Source organism: Eublepharis macularius, chromosome 13 (genome assembly GCF_028583425.1).
Source record: "Eublepharis macularius isolate TG4126 chromosome 13, MPM_Emac_v1.0, whole genome shotgun sequence".
Lineage (NCBI taxonomy): Eukaryota > Metazoa > Chordata > Lepidosauria > Squamata > Eublepharidae > Eublepharis > Eublepharis macularius.
This window is the reverse complement of record NC_072802.1, coordinates 49783987-49803650: the sequence shown is the minus strand read 5'-3', so window position 1 is coordinate 49803650 and position 19664 is coordinate 49783987. Positions and strand designations below refer to the sequence as shown.

The 19664-nt window shown below is 48.2% G+C and overlaps 1 protein-coding gene across 1 annotated transcript; it reads left to right on the top strand.

Moving 5' to 3' along the window:
• Positions 1-1451: 1451 nt before the first annotated feature.
• LOC129340960 (apelin receptor-like) lies at positions 1452-18268 on the top strand. Its single transcript, XM_054995857.1, is given in 3 exon segments — positions 1452-1514; positions 16401-16510; positions 16512-18268. Coding segments are annotated over 3 exon segments (1413 nt in total). The 3' UTR covers positions 17752-18268.
• Positions 18269-19664: the final 1396 nt, after the last annotated feature.

The following is a 19664-nucleotide window of genomic DNA, read 5'->3' as shown; positions in this document are numbered from 1 at the left end:
AGTTGTATTCAGACCCAGGAGGGTTTCTGAGTCTATCCAAGTATCACTGCTTGAAATTTCCCTTTTTCTTGAGCTCAGCTCCCCACCACCACCATTCAGAGCCAAACTACAAGTGACGCCTGACACAGGTTGGACACTTGTCAGCTTCTCTCAAGTTTTGATGGGTAATGTAGGCAGCTTGGCGGAATGTTGGACAAGTGACAGTTGAAAAGTCTGTTGGACAGCTGCAAGACCAGGACGCCTACATTTCCCATCAAAACTTGAGGGAAGTTGACAAGTGTCCAACTAGTGTCAGGCGTCACTTGTAGTTTGGCTCTCAGAGGTAGGCTTGGGCATAAAACACCAGGGCCGTTTCCAGATGGCCCCCCGCCTCGCGAAACGTCGCGCGTCGTCGCGCGTCGTTGCGCAGAAAACGTGAAATATCGCGTTTTCTCGCGCGAGTTTTGCGCGACGTCGCGCAAAACTCGCGCGAGAAAACGCGATATTTCGCGTTTTCTGCGCAACGACGCGCGACGACGCGCGACGTTTCACGAGGCGGGGGGCCGTCTGGAAACGGCCCTGATTCAGTCCACATACCTGAGCAAATAAAGGAGATGGAAACATCATTGCCTGAGATCGGATCAGGGGAGATATGCCCAGCCTAGGTCAACAGCTTCCAGACTTTAGGCATGAGGAAACATTTTACAAATCAGCTTGTCTGGTCTGCAGAGGAACCCCAGAATGTTGGCTAAGGGGCTATGGTAGCCCCATTCACATTTACAGGATGTATGTGTGTACATCTGTTTGGCTTTACTAATGAAATTGTGGACAAGTTCCTGGATAAATGTGGGGGTTTGTATCACACATTCAGCTGTACACGCATTGAATGTAACACAAAAATTACCCCATGTGCATAGAAAGAAAAATCAAGTGTACACTGTACATGGACTGTACATGCATTCGCTGTAATTTGTGAACATGGCTGGTGTGCTGCTGAGGATTCTGGGTCATGTTAAGAGTCACGGCTTCCTCCAGCCAAAGAACCATGGGAGCTGTAGTTTGGTTCTGAGAATTGTTAGTGATCCCAAATCCTCTTCTCTTTTGGAACTAAAAGGCTCAGCATTCTGTATGGATGACTGTTAAACCAGTTTAAGTTTGTAGCACAGAATGAATATGCTCTGTTGTACAACTAATGCTGGAGTTTATCTATCAGTGGTGTGTGTAGTTACCATGCCAGACTAGCATCTGGGAGATCCAGGTTTGAATCTCCACTCTGCCCATGGAAACTCACTGGTTGACCTTGGGCCACTCACTAGCCCTTTTCACACTACATACCTGCTTCCGGGACATCGCGAAACGTAGCGCAAAAAATGCAGAAGATAGCGTCTTCTCGTGAGAGTTTTGTGCAAGGTCGCGCGAAATACTCTCGCAAGAAGACGCTATCTTCTGCGGGTTTTGCGCTATGTTTCGCGATGTCCCGGAAGCATGTATGTAGTGTGAAAGGGGCCATCCTCTCACCCTCACCTACTTTACAGGTAAGTTGTTGTGATGGGTCTGCGGTAGGACAGCAGGATCTGAGGCACTCTAAGGTGCCCTGGACCCAAATCCTGCTGTTCTACCTTACAGTGTTGTTGTTCTGAGGATAAACTGGAGGAAGAGAGAATAATATTGTAAGGCACTTTAGGTCCTAATTGGGGAGAAAAGCAGAGTATAAATGAAGTAAAAAGTTTAAAATATTTGGCTGGAAAAATGCCATCAATCCTTGAAGAAGGCTATATGCAGCAGGCACACTGATGGGTCACACTGATCCATGCTCTGTGCGGCTTCCTATCAATCTGGAGTTTAACCCTTGACATCCTAGACAGGGATCTGGGCATAGTAATGGAAATATGAAAAAAGAATACCTTGAGCTGCAGAATCACTCTTTTCCTCCACCCACAAACAATTGGGGAGATCATCACCTACAATGTATAAACATTTTTTTTAATCCAGCAAAGGGTCCCGAATCCATTTACATCACATAACCATTAATATTTCTCCACTAGCACCACTTTCAAGACTTCCCATAAATCTCTTATCACAAAATGCAAGTTTGTCTAGAGAGATGCCCTCCCCCAGGCTCTCCCCCCCGCCCCTATAGCTTTTATTGGCTCCAGCCAGGGAAAGAAACTGTCAAGATACAGCAAAAGACCACCTGCCAGACAGAAGGAAAAATGAGCATGGGAAATGAATCCAGCTTCGTTCCCAGCCTAGCCTTACCAGCCTTGGGCGGGGGGGGGGGGGTCAAGAGACTTCAGGCCACCAGCTGTTTGGGTCCCCTGACAAACACAGCCTTCCATAGGCTGGCCAAATCTCCCAAACCCAATCTTGTCTGTTCCTTACTTGCATTCTCTTCTGGTCTCATTTTTGGAGGCAAGAAGCAGCAAAGCACTGACCATAACAACATAAGAGGAACCCTGATTAATCAGACCGAGAGGATATCAGTCTACATGCTGTAGTCCCCAGTGTGATACCTGTTGTGGCACCCACTGTTGTGTTCCTTGGTGCCCTGGCTCCCTTCAAAAATTATCATCTTCTATGCTCTTGCCCCCAAACATTTAATTCAATTAAAACTTTATCTAAAAACAAGTATCCAGGAGGGTTATAAGTAGGCCTTCCCGTGGAAACCATTTTGTGATGGCACCCATCTCATCTCATCTTCCTGTGTCCCCTCCGTCAGTATTTCCTCTTTCCCTTCCATGGAAGCTCCCATAGCTTCTCCTCTTTTCCTGCTTATTTTTCTCCTTTCTGCCCATCAGCTAGAGTTGCCAGGTCCCCTTACCTTGCTGGTGGGAGAGGGGGAGACCCGGAACTCACTACCTGGAACCTCTTTGCTTGCATGTGAAGTGTGCATGCAGTCCCAGCATGCACATGTCATTGTATTGGCCCCAGGAATGCCCCAAATTAGCCCCAAGCTAAGTGTGGGAACATTCCTATGGCTAGCGTGATGACATCACTCCTGAAAGTGACAGCGCCATGCCCCTCCTGAAGCATGCCCACTATGGGCTTGCCCAGGAGACATTTGGCCTTCCAGACTCATTCCCTGTGCCTTTCTCCCCACCGGCCAGGTGAGTGGTGGTGAGAGACAGAGGCTGGGAGCGGGAGATCCCCTGCCCCCATAGGGGGACTGGCAGCCCTACAACCTATCTTCATCTGCTCCCCAAACTCCAGCTTTCCCTCTTTCCCTTCCCATGGCAGCCTCCCCCCAGAAAGTCTGGTCCAGTTGGTTGATGGCTGTCTTTGCCAGGTTTGGATGAGGGCTGCACATATGCATAGAGTATAGCAATTTGCAGCTCACTCACGCCTCTTTATTTCTAGTATGCAATTTTGTTTGAACAAAACGAATGCATTTATACTTTGAATTTCATAAATGTGCCAAGTATTAACCTCCTATATGTTTAAAGTGGGGGGGGGATCAGAATTTGTAGAAAGTATTATATATCTTTCAATTCACCTCCAAATTTCTTTATCCCCAAAACAATTAAGACCATATAAAGCCACCCTCCCCCCACCCATGGCTGCAGAATGTCCAGAAAATCTCCATCTCAAGCTATCCCTCTTCCAAAATATTCTCAATGGTGTACAAAAAGAGAACAACCTTTGCTTGCATCCCACCCAAAGAGCCCAACCCTACATTTGCCTTCCTCTTTCTGAGCTGAAGTTGGCTGGATGGGCCAGTAAGGGGGGCGGGATGCTATTGTTCTATGGAAGGGATTCCTCCTTTCTGGGAGATGTTTTGCACTGCAAGGGGACTGTTTTGACTGCTGTGGTGGAGCCACATCAGGGTCACCTGAAGGAACCAGAGAGGTCACGGTCCCCCATTGGCTGCAGCCCACAAACAGGATGCAGCTCTGCATTAGCCAGCCTTCCGCTGCCCATCATCAGGAAGATGCCCTTGAAAAAGGACAGCGCAGTCAGAGGAAAACCCTGTGATTAGTGGATTCTCTGTGGAAGGAGAAAGAGGAAGCTTGGGCTGTAAACCAAAGTTGAAGCAATTGGACAACAGGCCTTACTCCCCTGCGGGGGGCTAGAAGAGTCCTGGAACTGCTGAGATCTTGTTTCAGACACCCACTTGCATGGTTGCGATGTGTTTGATTAATCAACCATTAATTTAAAAACTTTTGTTTAAAAAGGTGCCCCCTCCCTAATCAAGAAACAGATGGTTGTTGTTTTTAAATAGCTAATTATACCAGAATTCAGGCAGCATTTCAGAAGACACCTTCCCCTCTTTTACACAAACACACACACGCCCCACAAAGGGCTGATGATGCCTGATCACAAACAATAAGTTTGCTTTGGTTTTCTGTTGGCTCATATTAATCATATGCCAATTATGCAAAATTATTTTATTGCCTAATCAATTAGCACTCGCATGGTTAGCTAACTAACAGTGCGATCCTAAGAACAGTTCCTCTAGTCTAAGCCCATTGAAATCAATGGGCTTAGACTGGAGCAACTCTTAGAATTGTATTGTACGTTTCTTTTAATTGGGTAACAGAACTATTAAGAAGTCAAGGACTTCTGGGGTTTATTTTGTGGACAAATTATAATCAACTTTCAGCCCATCTCCCCTTGCTTTTATCAGTCAGACGTGGTGAAGACTTCATAGGAGCACCCACACCAGGCATGCTGACACCTGACAGGTGGTTTTCATCAAATCAAGGTGAGGGGGAGCCTCAACAACTAAAGGCAAGTTTACACGTGCAAGTTATTTGCTTGTTGACTGCCACATCAGTTTGTGGGCTGAAAAGTAATTTTCCCACCAACTAATTTAGGAATCTTAGTGTCATCCTGAGCATGCACACAGAAGGGCTTAGAAGGTGCGACTCTGTTTAGGATGGCACTGTCATTCTAAGATTTTATCAAGCATTGCCACACACCATCCAAGCGCTAACAATGTGCCCAATGGCTGGGAAAATGATGCTTCTGAATGTGACCCTAAAACAAATACCATAATAGAATGCGTTCTGTACGATCAATTTGTACGGCATCCTGTAAGAACAAGGTTGGGGATGTGGCTTATAAGAACCAGCAAAAGGGGCTAAACTAAAGGCGGGGCTTGGAGCTTTGGCTTGGGTTCTCCCATTCTTTCCCTCTATACACTGCATGAGAGCATTTCACAGCGTATCAGGAAGCAGCATTAGAACAAAGCAGCAGCTGATGTGTGTATTTGGGGAGTGGGGGGAGGCTCCACCTGCCACAGGATCATCCCTTTCCCTGGAATGTTGTGCCCTCAGGCTGTCCAGGCCACTTTCAGAATTGATTTATTGTCTTTCTGCCCGACATACAATTATATTTACGACGATGACAGCAAATTGCTTGGAATTCGGAGTGCAAAAAAAGAAGGGGGGGGGGGAGGAATAACCATCTCTCAAAATAAGGGTCAGGAGCTTTTTTTAAAAAAACCCAGTAGTTCTCAGGGTGCCATTTTTTTTCCAGATAGTCTTTTCTGTATTCTTACTGCAAACCTTACAGGCAAACCCACCCGGATCTTGGCTTATGTATAGGGTCCAAAATGTGTGCAACAACTTCTATGTGTCTTTCACAGGATCTGGCAGTCACGCTGTCTCTGCGAATTCCCTGAGGAACTCCATTCCAAAGCACTGCAGGGGCCCGGTTTGAATTGGGACCACAATAGGAGCAGAAGGAGGACTTTAGCTTTCTGCCCACTTTACTAGAAATGTCCTTGAGACTGTATGGAAATGGCCCCGATACTGATTGTACTAATCTCATGCTATGTAATCCGCCTTGAGTCTCAGTGAGAAAGGCGGACTATAAATGACGTAAATAAAATAAACTATTTTCAGGACCCAAAATGACCCCAGGGTGTTATTTGCACCACTGAGGGGCTGCACAACTCCCTTCCCAAGGGAGAGGGTGCCTGGGGACAGGGGGATGGATAAGGTGCTGAAGCCATCGGGGTTAAGGAGAAGGCAACCTGTAGTACCCAATATTTGTTCTCAGCATTCCAAAAGCACCCACAGGTTCAACCAGGTTGGGAATCTTTTAAATGTGATCTAAAGAGGCTTCTCTGCTGCTTTTGATGGCTGGTGGCTGCTAGTTATGCATACAGCACAATTCTTTTGTTCAGGCTTGAGAGAAACAGAAACAAAGACAAAAAGCCTAAATTTTTAGACCTAGCTGGAAAGATGAAGTGGAGGGAAGGAGATTCCAAGGGCACTGGGGTTATAAGAGGGGTGGTGGTGTCTAAAGCCACTCAAGAAATTCATGTCAAAGGCAAGATTTTGGCCCACAAAACAGCTGATAGAGCCACCCAACTTAACCCCAGATTTAGGGGGACTGGTTGGTGGAGAAGCCCTCTGCCACCTCCTCAGTATTTTGCAGGTTCCAGATCTCCAGCCGTGGCAGTGAGCATTCAAAGCTGCCCTGCTCAAGTTAAGCCTTGGATAAGCATGAAGTGTTACTCTGGAGCAAATTGGTCCGTCTAAAGAAGAACCAGAGCCCTTGTACCAACACCATGCTCCAGCTCCAGCATCATAAAGTTGGCTGCAATAATCAGAAGCCAAGAGCCAGATAAGAGCTGAGCCCAGGGCAGACTCCCTTTGAAATCAGATCCCTCCGGACCAGCATGCCGGCCCTCCCTTCTGCCAAGTAAACTTCCCAAACACCAGTTCGTGGCGCTCACTTCAAAGAGGATCCAAATGGGGGCTCCTTTTAAGGAAGAGTCTGGGGCCAAGGCCTTTATTGCTGCTCACCGCTTCCCCTTCCTCCTTTTCTCCTGGTGCCCTTTGCTGTGTGCCTCAGATGCCAAAATAGCACTTCCCAATCACAGACACACACGGGATTGGGGTGAGATTTAAGTTCACCCATCTGCTGCATTAGGTGAAGGCGAAACCATGCCAATTTGCATCCCAGGCTGAACTGACCGATGTAAACCAAATTGCTGGGTCCTCCATATGGTTCTTTTTTAAGCTCTTGAAGGAGCAGGCCCCTGTGCACAGAACACCATTTGGATTTCCCATCTCAGGTGCCTGCGTGCTTTGTGCTATTCCTTGCTGCCTCCTATTCTTGTCAACCTGCCTGCCCTCCAATCTGACCCCGATTCATTCCTTGTCAGTGTGGCGGAGTTGCCCAGGCTCAGCTCCCACCTTGTATCCATGCCACGCCACCACAGGGCAGAATCCACCTGAGTTACATAAGGGTGTGTGAAAACCCTTTCCTGGTTCTCGTGGGCTCGCCCTTTAGCTTGCTTTTTGTCTCTCCTGTTCTGGATTTGGTTCAGAGGCACACACCCACTTCCTTAGTTATTAAAGACACTATAGAAGGAAGTTTTTATTTTAGAATGACAAGTCTCCAGCAACCCACTTTTTCTCTCCCATTTCTTGTTGCATCTCTGCATTATATGCTCTCCACCACGCTCACTTATTTTGCAGAGAAAAGGGCTAGGGGCTGTGATTTGACTACTTATAAATTTGTTTCACACCCAAAACGGAAAGCTTGCACAGAGCTGTCCGAAGATATTTTCCCATTTTAACCAGCTCTACCATGGGAGGAGCAGTCCAGGACCCCTGGGCAAGTCACACAGGAGTCAGCTAGGGCACAGCTCTGACTCTCCCTGGAGCAATGAAGCACTGAGTGGAAAGAATCCACAACTCAGATGTGGGAATCCAGATTTAACCTCTTTGGCATTCAAGACTGAATCTGGGTCTTTTTTTTAAAGACCAGCTCAGCATGCACATTTCCCCCCATCTTTATTTTGTTTTAATAATTATTATTAATGTCATATAACAAACAACATAGGAAAAAAGAATGCATATAAACAACTTTATAAATCTAATTTCAACTTCTTTCTAAATTATTAATAAAACTTTGACAAAGAGTTTCAGATTGATAGGTAGTTCCAGACACCTTTGGAGCAAGAAGCTGTTCCTTCTCTTGCCCCTACTGCAGCAGGGATCTGCTTGAGGGGTCTTCAGTGTTGCCGTTCAGACACACCCCTGGTACTCCTGCCGGGGAAATGAGAGCCAGGAACTGCAAAATTGCTGTTGTTCCTTTGGCTAGGTGTTAATTAAAACCTCCGGGCCTTCCTGGAATGAAGGGCAGGAATTGCCAGAGGTGAGCACTTCCAACAACAAAAAGCACCCCCTAAAGCAGAAGAGGTTTCACACCTGGTGAGTGTCCTGCCCCCAGATTGTTATCATGCTAATGATTGGGTGCCAGGACCAGGCAGCCTGGGATGATCTTCACAGGTAAGCTGAAGCACACTTAGTGCAATGAAGCAATCACGCAAGAGGGTGAAGGAAGATACAAGCCCGGGCTTGTAGCAGCAAAGGTTTAGACATGCAGGAGAAGAAAGCTCATCACCGCTTGGGCCCTTGTTCCAGGCACTAACCTGTACTATTAAGGCCTCAAGAACTCCCTAATTTCATTTTTTTAAAAACTGGTGGGCTATAGATTCGAGATGGATAAAAAGTACTCAGTCAGCAACTAATTTGTGGAATTCACTGCTAGCAGATGTAATGATAGCCAATCCTAGCACAGGTGCTTTTAAAAGGGGGCTAAGCAGATTCATGGAGGTCTATCAGCAGCCACCAGCCCTGCAGAGGAAAAGGAACCCTCACATTCAGAGGCAGTAAAACTCTGAATCCCAGTGCCAGGAGGCAACATCAGGGGAAGGCCTCTGCTTCTATGCCCTGTTGTTGGCTCTCCAGAGCAAGAGTTTGGCTACTGCAAGGAGCAGGACTCTGGACTAATGGACCAGGGACTGGGGGTTGGACTAGATGACCCTGGAGGTCCCAACATGATGATTCTATGACCACAGGTCTAATCCAGCAGGGCTCTTGGTCTGTTTTTATGGCAAGTCCTTATGTCTTCAGAACAGTTGTCACTGCCTAAAGTTTCTTCTTACTGCATCACAACTTGTATTTTTTTGAACCACTTTGGAGGTCTCTTGTGAAGCAGCATTTATGCAAAGGTAGGATGACACCTCCATCTCGGACATGTTTTCTACACGCTGGGATGTTTTTATGGGGAAGCGTTCATATCGGCACAGAAACACTTTAGCCCTGGATGATGGTATTGGAAAAGCTTCCCTAGAGTTTCCGCATGGCTTTACACAACCTACAGAACTGGCACATTTTGTTCCAAGTATCTGTATAATTAAACCAGGCAAGAGAAAGGGGCATGGCATTTCTTCTCAAGCGCAACAGACCTGAACCCTGCAGGCAGACACTAGATCCCAGCTCTCTCCCTCCTGCTTCATTGGTGCCTTTAAAAATATTGTCTCCTCAAGCTATACTTGCTCAGCTGAGTTCCAACAGGAGCCATTTATCAATGGACTCAGATGCCTGAAAGATCTGGAGGTTTTCAAGAAGCTGGAGAGGTATTTATCAGTGGTGCATAAGGTTGCCAACTGGAGGGGTGTGTGTCTTGTCCCCTTAACTGAGGATTAACATGTCAAAATGGGCAGCTGCAGCTTTTCAAGGCATGAGGTTAATAACATGACCTGGAAATTGCTTGCAAACGTGCCATCTGAATGCTTCCGTCATCTAAGAGTCAGGCCTTCCCTGGGAATCTCAAGAATGAGCTGACGCTGCCTCTGAACTCCAGAAGGCAGTCTCGCCATCTGATGAAACATTTCCATCACCCACCTGGATTCCTTTTGCTCCTTGCAATCGAAGCCTGGGTGTCTGTGAGGCTCGATTTTGCAAAGAGAGACCCACTTTGCATGGCTCCTCTCCAACAAACCTGGATCGCGCTTAAAAAAGGAAGAAAAGGCACCTAATCCCATGTCACAGAACGAGGAAACAACGAAGGTGAATCAACTGGATTAGGAAGTGAATTATTGCTACTTACTTGGCATTTTGCTAAGGTAGAAGCTTTGCCCTAACCCTAGTCTTCATTCCCCACTTTACAGACAGGAAAACTGAGGCTGGAAGTCTGGTTGGGATGCTGTTGCCCAGTATGACTAACCACCTACCTGCTCAAAGCCATAAATATTTGACAAAGCCATGGACAATCATCCTGATGTGGTGATCCCAGATATACTTTTCCTGTTGTTTGAAAGACCAGCAGGAGGGAGGGGAGTGAAGGCACGCCATGCTCTTGCTAGGCAGCAGGCCAATCCCTTGCCGATTATCCACAAAATCCTGAAATCAGCTCTGGTTTTGATACAGTGACAAACGGACTAAACTGAAGCTGGTTCCCACCCAGTTCCTTATCCGCAAATCCAAACACAAATAACTGCAAGTTAGGAACTGGGAACCAGCCTCAGCTTCGTGACAAGCAGCCGCTACTTATTTGTTCTGTGGGTACAAACTTTTAGACTGGCCTCTGCTGTTTTGCCTTTAAGAACAGCTTGTTCTGCAGTTATTAGCAAGTGATAATGGTTTTCACAGGCCTTGAACAGCATCAGTGGTTGATCTTGGCCACTATTAAAGGCACCAGAGCAGGCCTAGTCACTTGGCTGCCCCAGCCAATGACATCTTGTGATTTTCTTTTTAAGTTCTTTTCATGATTTAAAGTCAGATGGTGTTAGCCACAGCCCTGCAGCAAAAGCCTGTGGAAAAAAATATGCTACAATAAATGGGTTGCCTTTGCTCTTTGGGGTGTGTTTCTTCATGCTTGAAAGGCAGTGGCTCTCCGATTTAACCCTGTAGTCATCAACACTAACAAAAGCACAAGCGGTTTCCAGCTGGAAGGCTAGACTTTTCCGTCACTTGCCTGCCACGCCTTTGGCTTGTAATCATTTTTAGAATTTTGTTCTGTTTCCTGGATGCTGGGCCCCTTACAGCTCAACTGTGCGCACAAATCCCTGATTTCTTTTTAAAGGCAAAACCCAGAAGGCCTGGATGTTCAATCACTGATAGCACAGCTACCTCCCTACGCAGTTTTCAAAAGACACAAACGTGACTGTAACAGCTTATGGACTTGCTGCAATTAGCAAGCGATCCTGCCTCAGAAACCTCCCCTGCTGAAGATTAAGTCTTCTTTGATGTCGCAGAAGCCAGCTAGCCCACTTCGGTGCAGAGAGAAGGTCCTTTTGGCTAGGGAAGAGCTGCTGCAGTTTCTTGTTTTAACTTTTGGGCAGATTGTGTATGTCCAACTGCAAACAGGGACTACTCGGACCTAGTGTAAACAGGCCCCACCTGGCTTCAGAATGGCTCTTGACAAGCTCAGAAGGTTCCCTCCCCACCCCTTTCTGAAATGGCCTGGGTGGTAGAAAAATCCATCCATTTTATCCCTGTAAATAAACCAGCTGTCTCTCTGTGCTGCCCCCTACCATGGCTCCAGATCCAATTTGTAAATCCCTGTTTATCAACAAGAAACGGCCCAACCTTCACAGCCTTTGTGCCAGGCAACAGACATTTCCAGTCCTCTCATAAGAGAAACTGAGGCAGCTGTTAACTGTCTTAGAGATCAGATTTCTGATAACCTGACCTTTTAAGAGGATCCACAACACAGAAAGGGGGTGGGTAATCACAGAGGAGACATGGGCTTATGTACACAGTACTTTTCTAAAAATTCGCCTAACTAGTAAGCTTTGCAAAGCATCTAGTTTTTACCAATATACAGATCCCACACTTTCTAGCAGCTCTATAGAATGTAAGCCCTGTAACCACACAGCTCCCCTTACAAATCAGGTCTGCCTGGGAAGAGGCAAAGGGTTGGATGCAAATAGGATAAATAGAGGCACCTTTTCCAAGTCAGTACAGTTCACATCAGGCCTTTGTTGATATGGCATTCATACTACTTAGTCCACATCTGTAGGATGACCTGTTTACTTCTTACTAGCAAAAAACTGTTATTTTTTTAATTAAATAGAATTTCAAAGGAGTGAATCTTGGCCGAGAGATAATTGGGGGAGAGTAGTAAACTATTTGCAGATGTTCTATGCCATGTTTAGTATATACTATCTGTTGCTGTATGTATTATCCTATTCTGCAATTTCTTGATAGTTAGTTTGTTTCAACTTGGTTGAGACAGAAAAACCAAACTGAGTATTGCTCTAAATGAAGTATAAATCAATAAGGAAACAGTTCCTTATTGATTTGCACTATTTTTGGAGTAATACTCAATTTTATACTCAAAATACTCAATTTTGTTTTTCTGTCTCAACCTTTTTGGTTACCCTTCTTTTGTTGGGTTGTTTTATTCCCCATTCTTTTTTTTCTTTGTTTCAGCTTTGTTCTAGATTTTTTACTTTTTAATGTCTGCATCCTAATCCTATTATACTGTTTATTGGATACCCCATCCTATTGCTGATATTGACCTACACTCTGTAATTAGCCTTGAGTCAGTGAGAAAGGTGAACTATATATAATGGAAAATTTTAAAAATAATAATATCCAACAGAGAAGAGCCACAAGATAGACTCGTCAACATCCCAACTTTTGTATCTTTCATCTAACTGCACAGGCCAAATTTTCTTGGGGGGGTCTCCAGCTACTTTCTGGCCCATTTGATCGTTTCTACACTCACTGCCTGTGTCATTTAAAGCCATATTGTCAACCAAGTCAAAAATTTGTACCACATCAGTGTTTCATTACACAGAAACACTACCGCCTGCCAGGGACCATTTCACAATACAAGGATTGTTCCTTTGGCCAGCTGCATCTTGCGATATTTGCTTCAGACAAAAATCAATTCTGCGATGATTCCCAACAAATTTTAAAAAATTGTTCAAAAGCCAACAGGAATGCAGATGGGCTACATTCTAATGTATAAACCAAGGAGGGGCTAAGAGACGATGGCCACTGTAATCCTCACAGGACTGGTTATAGCCCATACCCCAGCACAGGTTGCTGAGTGACTGAGCTGGGTCAGGGGGAGAGGCCAAGCCTGTTGCTGTGCCTGGAAGGAGCACGCTGATGTGCAAAAATCAGGTAAAGCTTCATGATGTGGAAAAAAGCTTCATTGCCAGCTAATGTCTGCAAATCACATTACGATAAAAGGCAGGTCTACTTGGAAATAAGTCTAATTTTATTCAATGGGGCTTGCATCACAGACAGTGTTCTCAGGATTGCATTGTCAGAAAACGTTTTCAAATCAATTTTAACCAAGCCAATATAAAACAATGGAGAGAGGTTTACCACTCCAGTGAAAACGGCCCAAACGTGCAAGGATCTCACCTGCCAACCATCCCATAGACAGGGAAGATCTGCTGCAGGCAGAGCTACAGAAATGTGTAGGCTTCATCCTTTTCTCTGAGCACTGATAAGGATGGACAGGGGAGGAGGAAACTCAGCTTTTTTCACACCACTTATCAGCTCTCACCCTTTAGAGAATCCAATTTGGCAGGCCTTAGAAAAACACTCAGCAATGCCAGAGAAAACAAACTGGATTTCTCTCTAGACTCTAGGGAGAGAGAGGGGAGAAATGACCCTGCTGGCCTCCTTCTGCTGTGATCCCCTTGGGTGAAACTGACACGCACAAAATACCAGAGCCACTGCAGCAGAAAAGCAGACCCCTGGGATGGGGGGAATCTTCAGGGATTGTGTCACAGTTACTTGATGGAGGCATTTGGGGGAATGTATTATGTATGCACAAGATGCGCTTTTGTGAAAGAGACTGGGTGCTCACACTAACCCTGCTCTAAAACCATTAGGATCTCTTTCTTCATGCATTTACGCCTAATTAATATATAAATTCATTGCTAGAAAAAGAAGGGTGATGGCTTACTTAAACTTGAGGAGGTGAATACACAAATTCATGGCAGGCCTCAAGTCTCCCAACAACTGTTAGCTACAACTGCTCAACAGAACCTCCTGACACTATTTTTATTTTTTTTTATTTATGTCATTTATAGTCCGCCTTTCTCACCGGGACTCAAGGTGGATTATATAGTGTGAGAGTAGTACAATCAGCAGCAAGGACAAGGGCAGGCATTTCCGTACAGTGTCAAGGACATTTCCATAAACAATGTCATAGGGTAAATGAATACAAGTTTTCAAAGACATAGCATTAGCAAGGATCCAATATGGGGCTGAAGAATTGCTGAAACAGAACATAATCAGTTCTAGGACTGACATTCGACAACATGAAGCACAAGTAGTATATAGGAGAACACATTTAAAGCAACAGATAATATGTACAGCAACAGTCTATGGTTCCTAACTCATTAACACAACATCTGAGACCCCCTCCCTACAATATGGCCCTCCTATCTTAGTAAAAAACCCTTTTGAATAATTTGGTTTTACATTGTTTGTGGGAAGCCGAGAGCGTGGGGGCTTTCCTGACCTCATCAGGCAGGCCATTCCATGGGGTAGGGGCCACCACAGAGAAAGCCTGCACACCAGAAGCTGGGGGAAATCTTCAGGGGAGGGTTTTTTTGCCTTCATGTCCTGCTTCTGGACTTCCCAACTGGCAGTCACTTCTGGGTTAGCCCAACACTTCGTCTGATCCAGCAAGGTTTTATTTGTGTTAGGGAGCACAGCAGCATTGTGCACAAACTTCAGAGTACAGAGAAGCCAAAGCTAACAGACTTTTCCATGGGTGGGTGGCTATTACTAAATTAAATTTGTCAAGGTGGTGCCTTTGCTGCAGAGACAGGATGCAACATCTGGACAGATTGACAGAGTGGCTCTCTTCCCCTCCAACCTTCCCCTTTGGCAACAGATACATGGGAATGCTCCTAATACCTCACAGTTGTGTAGAGAAGTACATGCAGTGTCAAGAGTGCACAGATGCAGGTCTGTAGTTTGTGTGTACTGTGAAGCTAGATGTGGTAATCTCTGCATTTATCACTTCTGCATTTGCACATAGGCAAGATTTAGAGCCCCCGGTTGTGAAGACAACATAGGGAGACTGCAGCTGAACACCCATTGCACTTACCAATGAATGGCACATCCGGACTGGAAAATTCCCACAGGAAACCCAGTGAAAACTAAACAGGGGTCTCCCTTGTTCTCTTCCCTGGGAATCTGAATCATCTTTCTGTCTTTAGAGGTGTGGGGTAACTGTGGGGTAGGCAGGGGGAACCAAGCAGCTCAGCGACGCAGGGCCAGCTTATGACATTTTGGTGCTTGCAGAAGAAAATCCAAATAGAATCCTTTTCCAAGTAACAGGGGGTAATGGAAAAACCAAAGCCCCATTAAAATGAAGCCCCTATTCATTTAAACAGAACTTGTGCAGAACTTCTGAGTGCCCATGGGTGAGATCTGTCTCCTGTTGCACCACACTCGAGTCCCAAATGTGCTGCCTCACTTACTTTATGAGAGGGCTGCCTGTGTCTGTGTGATGTAAGCTGCATGATGTAAATGCATTGTATGCAATGGCCTGCTAGACAGATTGGCCTTGCCACAAGCCACCCAAACGAACCACCGCCTGGCAGGGCCATTCAACCCGACAGGTCAATGCACACAAAAAGAGCTTGGCATCTGGCACAGTTACCAGCAGGAAGCTATTGAAAGCAGCTTTTCCAGGTTTCCTGCACAGTTGTGGGAAATGTGTATGTCTGAAGGGGTAACAAAGCCCTGGCTGTGGAAGCAGGCATTGACAAAAAATAGGTGAGATGTTTTGGGGCGGCCAGGTGGAAGGAAAGGAAATAGAGGTAACATTTTCATGCATTTTGCAGGAGGAAGCAATGAGACAATAATGTGCAAAACTAAGACAGACTCTCACCAAAGGATGCAATGTCAATGGAAGGCACAAAATGTACTAAGAACCCAAAATGGTGTCAGCTGGGGGAGGATGAGACTTCCTGCTCCAGTAAGGTATTTTTGTCATCTCTCCAATAAGCTGAGATTGAACTGAGATGGCGCCATGGAGAGGCCAGAGTAGTTTGGATGTAGGGATGGGATGAGAGTCCTTACTCAACATTGCCTGGGCCAGACTGCAAAAGAATAGTATATATAGGAGTATGAAGAATGGAGACATGAGTGGAAGCAGAATTTTGTGAGCAAAGGTGGCAGGAGTTATCTAAAGAAGTCATAAGGCAGTGAACAGAAATGTGGGGGGGAAAGGTGTGCGAGAGAAGTGGGTAAGTACAGGATGCAATGCATGGCAGGAGCGAAATTTGCAACCTGTGCATGGAGAAACACAGCACAATCCAAAGCAAATGCCAAAGTATGGGGCATGCAAGAAAAGAGAGATTGGTGTGTGGACAGCAAGGGTGTGTGTGTGCAGGAGGATATCTGTGGCGCATGAGGCAGCACTGGGTATAGGGTGTGTTGCAGAGAGTTGTGGGGTCTCTGGCATGCATGCAAGAAAGTCCAAAGGGACAAGTGGAGCACAGTAAGGGGCTAAGCTGGGAAACCTTTTAAGGGCAGAATCCCTTTGGGTTTCCCCACATAGCAGCAGAAGGGACCAGGAGAGTAGATGAGCCAGAGAGGTGGTGGAGGGACCAGTGCCCTCCAGGAAGATGCTGTAGCCAGGCTGCAAAGAGCCTGCTGCTCCAGCTCCTGGCTGCTTCCCTCCAGAGATGCTCCCCACCGGACTGGAGGCTAAGGGGCTGGGATGCGCCCAGCCTGGGGCTAGCCCCGCCCGGCCAGCGGGGGCGGTGTCTCGGCCCCTCTTTAAGCGCTCTCCCACCCGGGGGCTGCCGCAGAAGCTCGCCTCTGCCTGCGTTCGGGTGCTCCGGAGGGCCTCGGGGGCGGCCGCAGCATGGAACCGCGTCCCCAGTACGAGGGCTTGGACTACGACTACGAGGGGGCGCCCCCGGGCAACTGGAGCGACGGCGCCGTCGGGGCGCTGGGCTGCCACTGGGAAGAGGCCGAGACGGACTGGGAGGTGTCCTTCTCGCTGCTGCCCGTGCTCTACATGCTGGTCTTCGTGCTGGGGCTGTCGGGCAACGGCCTGGTGATCTTCACGGTGTGGCGGGGCCCGCGGACCAAGCGGCGCTCGGCGGACACGTACATCGGCAACCTGGCGCTGGCCGACCTGGCCTTCGTGGTGACGCTGCCGCTGTGGGCCGTCTACACGGCGCTGCGCTTCCACTGGCCCTTCGGCTCGGCTCTCTGCAAGCTGAGCAGCTACCTGGTGCTGCTCAACATGTTCGCCTCGGCCTTCTGCCTGGGCTGCCTGAGCTTCGAGCGCTACCTGGCGATCGTGCACGCCCTGCCGCGCTCGGCGGGCCGGCCGGCGTCGGCGCGGCCCCGGGCCTCCACGCTGCTCTCGCTGGCCGCCCTCTGGCTGCTGGCCGGCCTGCTGGCGCTGCCGGCGCTGCTGCTGCGCGACACGCGCCCCGGCCGGCCCCGCGACAACGCCACGGCCGCCGGCATCGAGTGCGACATGGACTTCAGCAGCGTGGCCGCCAGCCCGGCCGAGGAGGACCACTGGCTGGCGGCGCTGAGCCTGGCCACCACGGCGCTGGGCTTCGCGCTGCCGCTGCTTCTCATGACGCTCTGCTACTGCTGCATCGGCGCCACCGTCAGCCGCCACTTCCAGCAGCACGTGCGCAAGGAGGAGGGCCGGCAGCGGCGCCGCCTGCTGCGCATCATCGTCACGCTGGTGGCCGTCTTCGCCGCCTGCTGGCTGCCCTTCCACCTGCTCAAGAGCCTCTACGTGCTCAACTGGGTGGGCCTGCTGCCGCTGCCCTGCGCCCTGCAGGAGCTCATCCCGCGCCTGCACCCCTACGCCACCTGCCTGGCCTACATCAACAGCTGCCTCAACCCCTTCCTCTACGCCTTCTTCGACGGCCGCTTCCGCGCCCAGTGCCTGCTCCTGCTCGGCCTGCGCAAGGCGCTGCGCGGCCAGGCAGGCTCCGTCTCCTCCACGCTCAGCGGGCAGACCCAGAAGTCCGAGGTGCCTTCCTTGGGCACGAAGGTGTAGAGCCGGCGCCGGGCAGGCGGCAGCCCCAGCCCAGCCGGCGAGAGAGGGAGCGGCGGGCGAGAGGCGCGCTTGGCTCGCCAACCAGCGGCCTTCGGGACTTTGGACTGGGCGCCCTGGCAGCGCCGCGCTCCTTCCAGCGTCGGTCTCTCGGTCTCAGCGCTTGGACTTTTCTTCTTGCCGAGCTGCCGGTGGTTCAGTGCTGTCCACCCCGTCGGACACAGGCGTTTGGTGCTATCCGGGTACCCCGAACTGTTCCCCTCCGCAGCCCGCGGGTTTGGGCAGGTCCCTGCGGCGGGTGACCCTCTTCTCCTTTTGTAATCAATAAACGATACTTTGTTTGATTTTCCCCTCAGGGAAAAAAATCCCAAGCAGACGTAACTTTTGTTTTGTTTTCCTCCCAGGGAGGGGAGCAGGAGCCAGAAGGGGGTCGGGTTTGGAGGGGAACGGATGCTCCGCTTTGAGTGAGCAGAGCCGAGTCTAGTGGCACCTTAAAGATCAACAAGATCCCCAGGGTATAAGCTAGCCAGTGTAAAAGCCCCCTTCATCGGGTTCTCGAATTCTGCTCTTCTACTGGAGACCAACAGGGCGACCCACCAGAAGTTTTATCTCCGATTTGGATGGCTCCATCGAGGTTCCCTGATCCTGGGTTGCTTGAAGGCAGGTACTGGAGGGCTGCAGTCCTAAAAACACTTATTAGGGACCCCACTGGGGGCTTACCTCTGGGTATGTATCTTCAGACTGCATTTCACCTGTCAGAAAGGGGTGGGGGGAGAGGTGCCCCACCCTGCAAATTTTCCAGAAACACTGTTCTTTCCAGTCTGCCCCCCCCCATTTTTCTTTAACTTTTCCCCACTGGTTCCTACCCCCATGCCATTTGCTCATAATTGATGGCTTGCTCTAAAGCCTTCTCTGTTACTGCCAAGAATCTGGACTCCTCCTGCCCCCTATCCAGATTTCTTCCCAGTTGCTACCCCTTTTCTCCCTCACAGGTGAGCCAAAAGGCCTGAGAGGGGAGGGGAGCAGGCAACAACTGGAAAGAGAGTAAGAGGTTCATGGGCAGAGTTGTCCTGCTCCCCCTAGTCTGTATGTTCTGTGGAACTCATCTACACAAGTGAAGCAGACATTACATTTTTAGAGCAAACGAAGGCTCAGCAATAGCAAACTACAGAAGAGCCCCTGCTCAGCCTGAAGTAATATCAGTAAGAGTGCAATCTGAACGTGTGCAGTGTGCTTTTCCTTTGGCATTAAGCATTATGACTGGCACCCACACTTCTGGGGTTCTAGAGATAAGGCTTATGGCTGGGGACAGAGTAGTCTTGAACCACTGTTGCTTGTGCTGAACTCTGTTCATAGGAATGGCAGGGTCTTTATATGCTTTTTAAAAATTGCTAATCCTGTTTGGCTGGAGATGATAGTGGAACAAAAAGAACGTGTGTGCCGTAAGTGCAATTACATCTTTTCCACACCGCCCCCTTCAGCTCTAGCTTTGTCTAGGTTTATAGATGCATTCTGCAAGAACAGAATGAGGAGTGAATACAACCCAAGGTGCTGCAAGTATCTGTTCTCTTTTTCACAAAGCAAGGCTCTAGTTTCCATGACTGTGAAAGAGAAACTTCAAAACAGCTAGTGAATTTAGCAACCCTTGCTTATCGAAATGGCCCCATTAGGGGGCAGGTCTAGTCCTTACAGCCTTCTCCATCTCAAGCCCCCATTCCATTTCCATGTTCACAGCTGTGTTAACAGCCAGCCAGGGCCCTTGGCTCCTCAGATATCTTTACTCTTCCTTCTTGGTGGGCTCCTGTCATTTTTTACAGTTTAGTGTCCTCCTCTTCCTCACACTAGCATTTACCGCTTGCCTCTGTGACTGGCTCAAGCTATGTGCAAATATTGTATCCCCTTCTTAGCCATCTTAG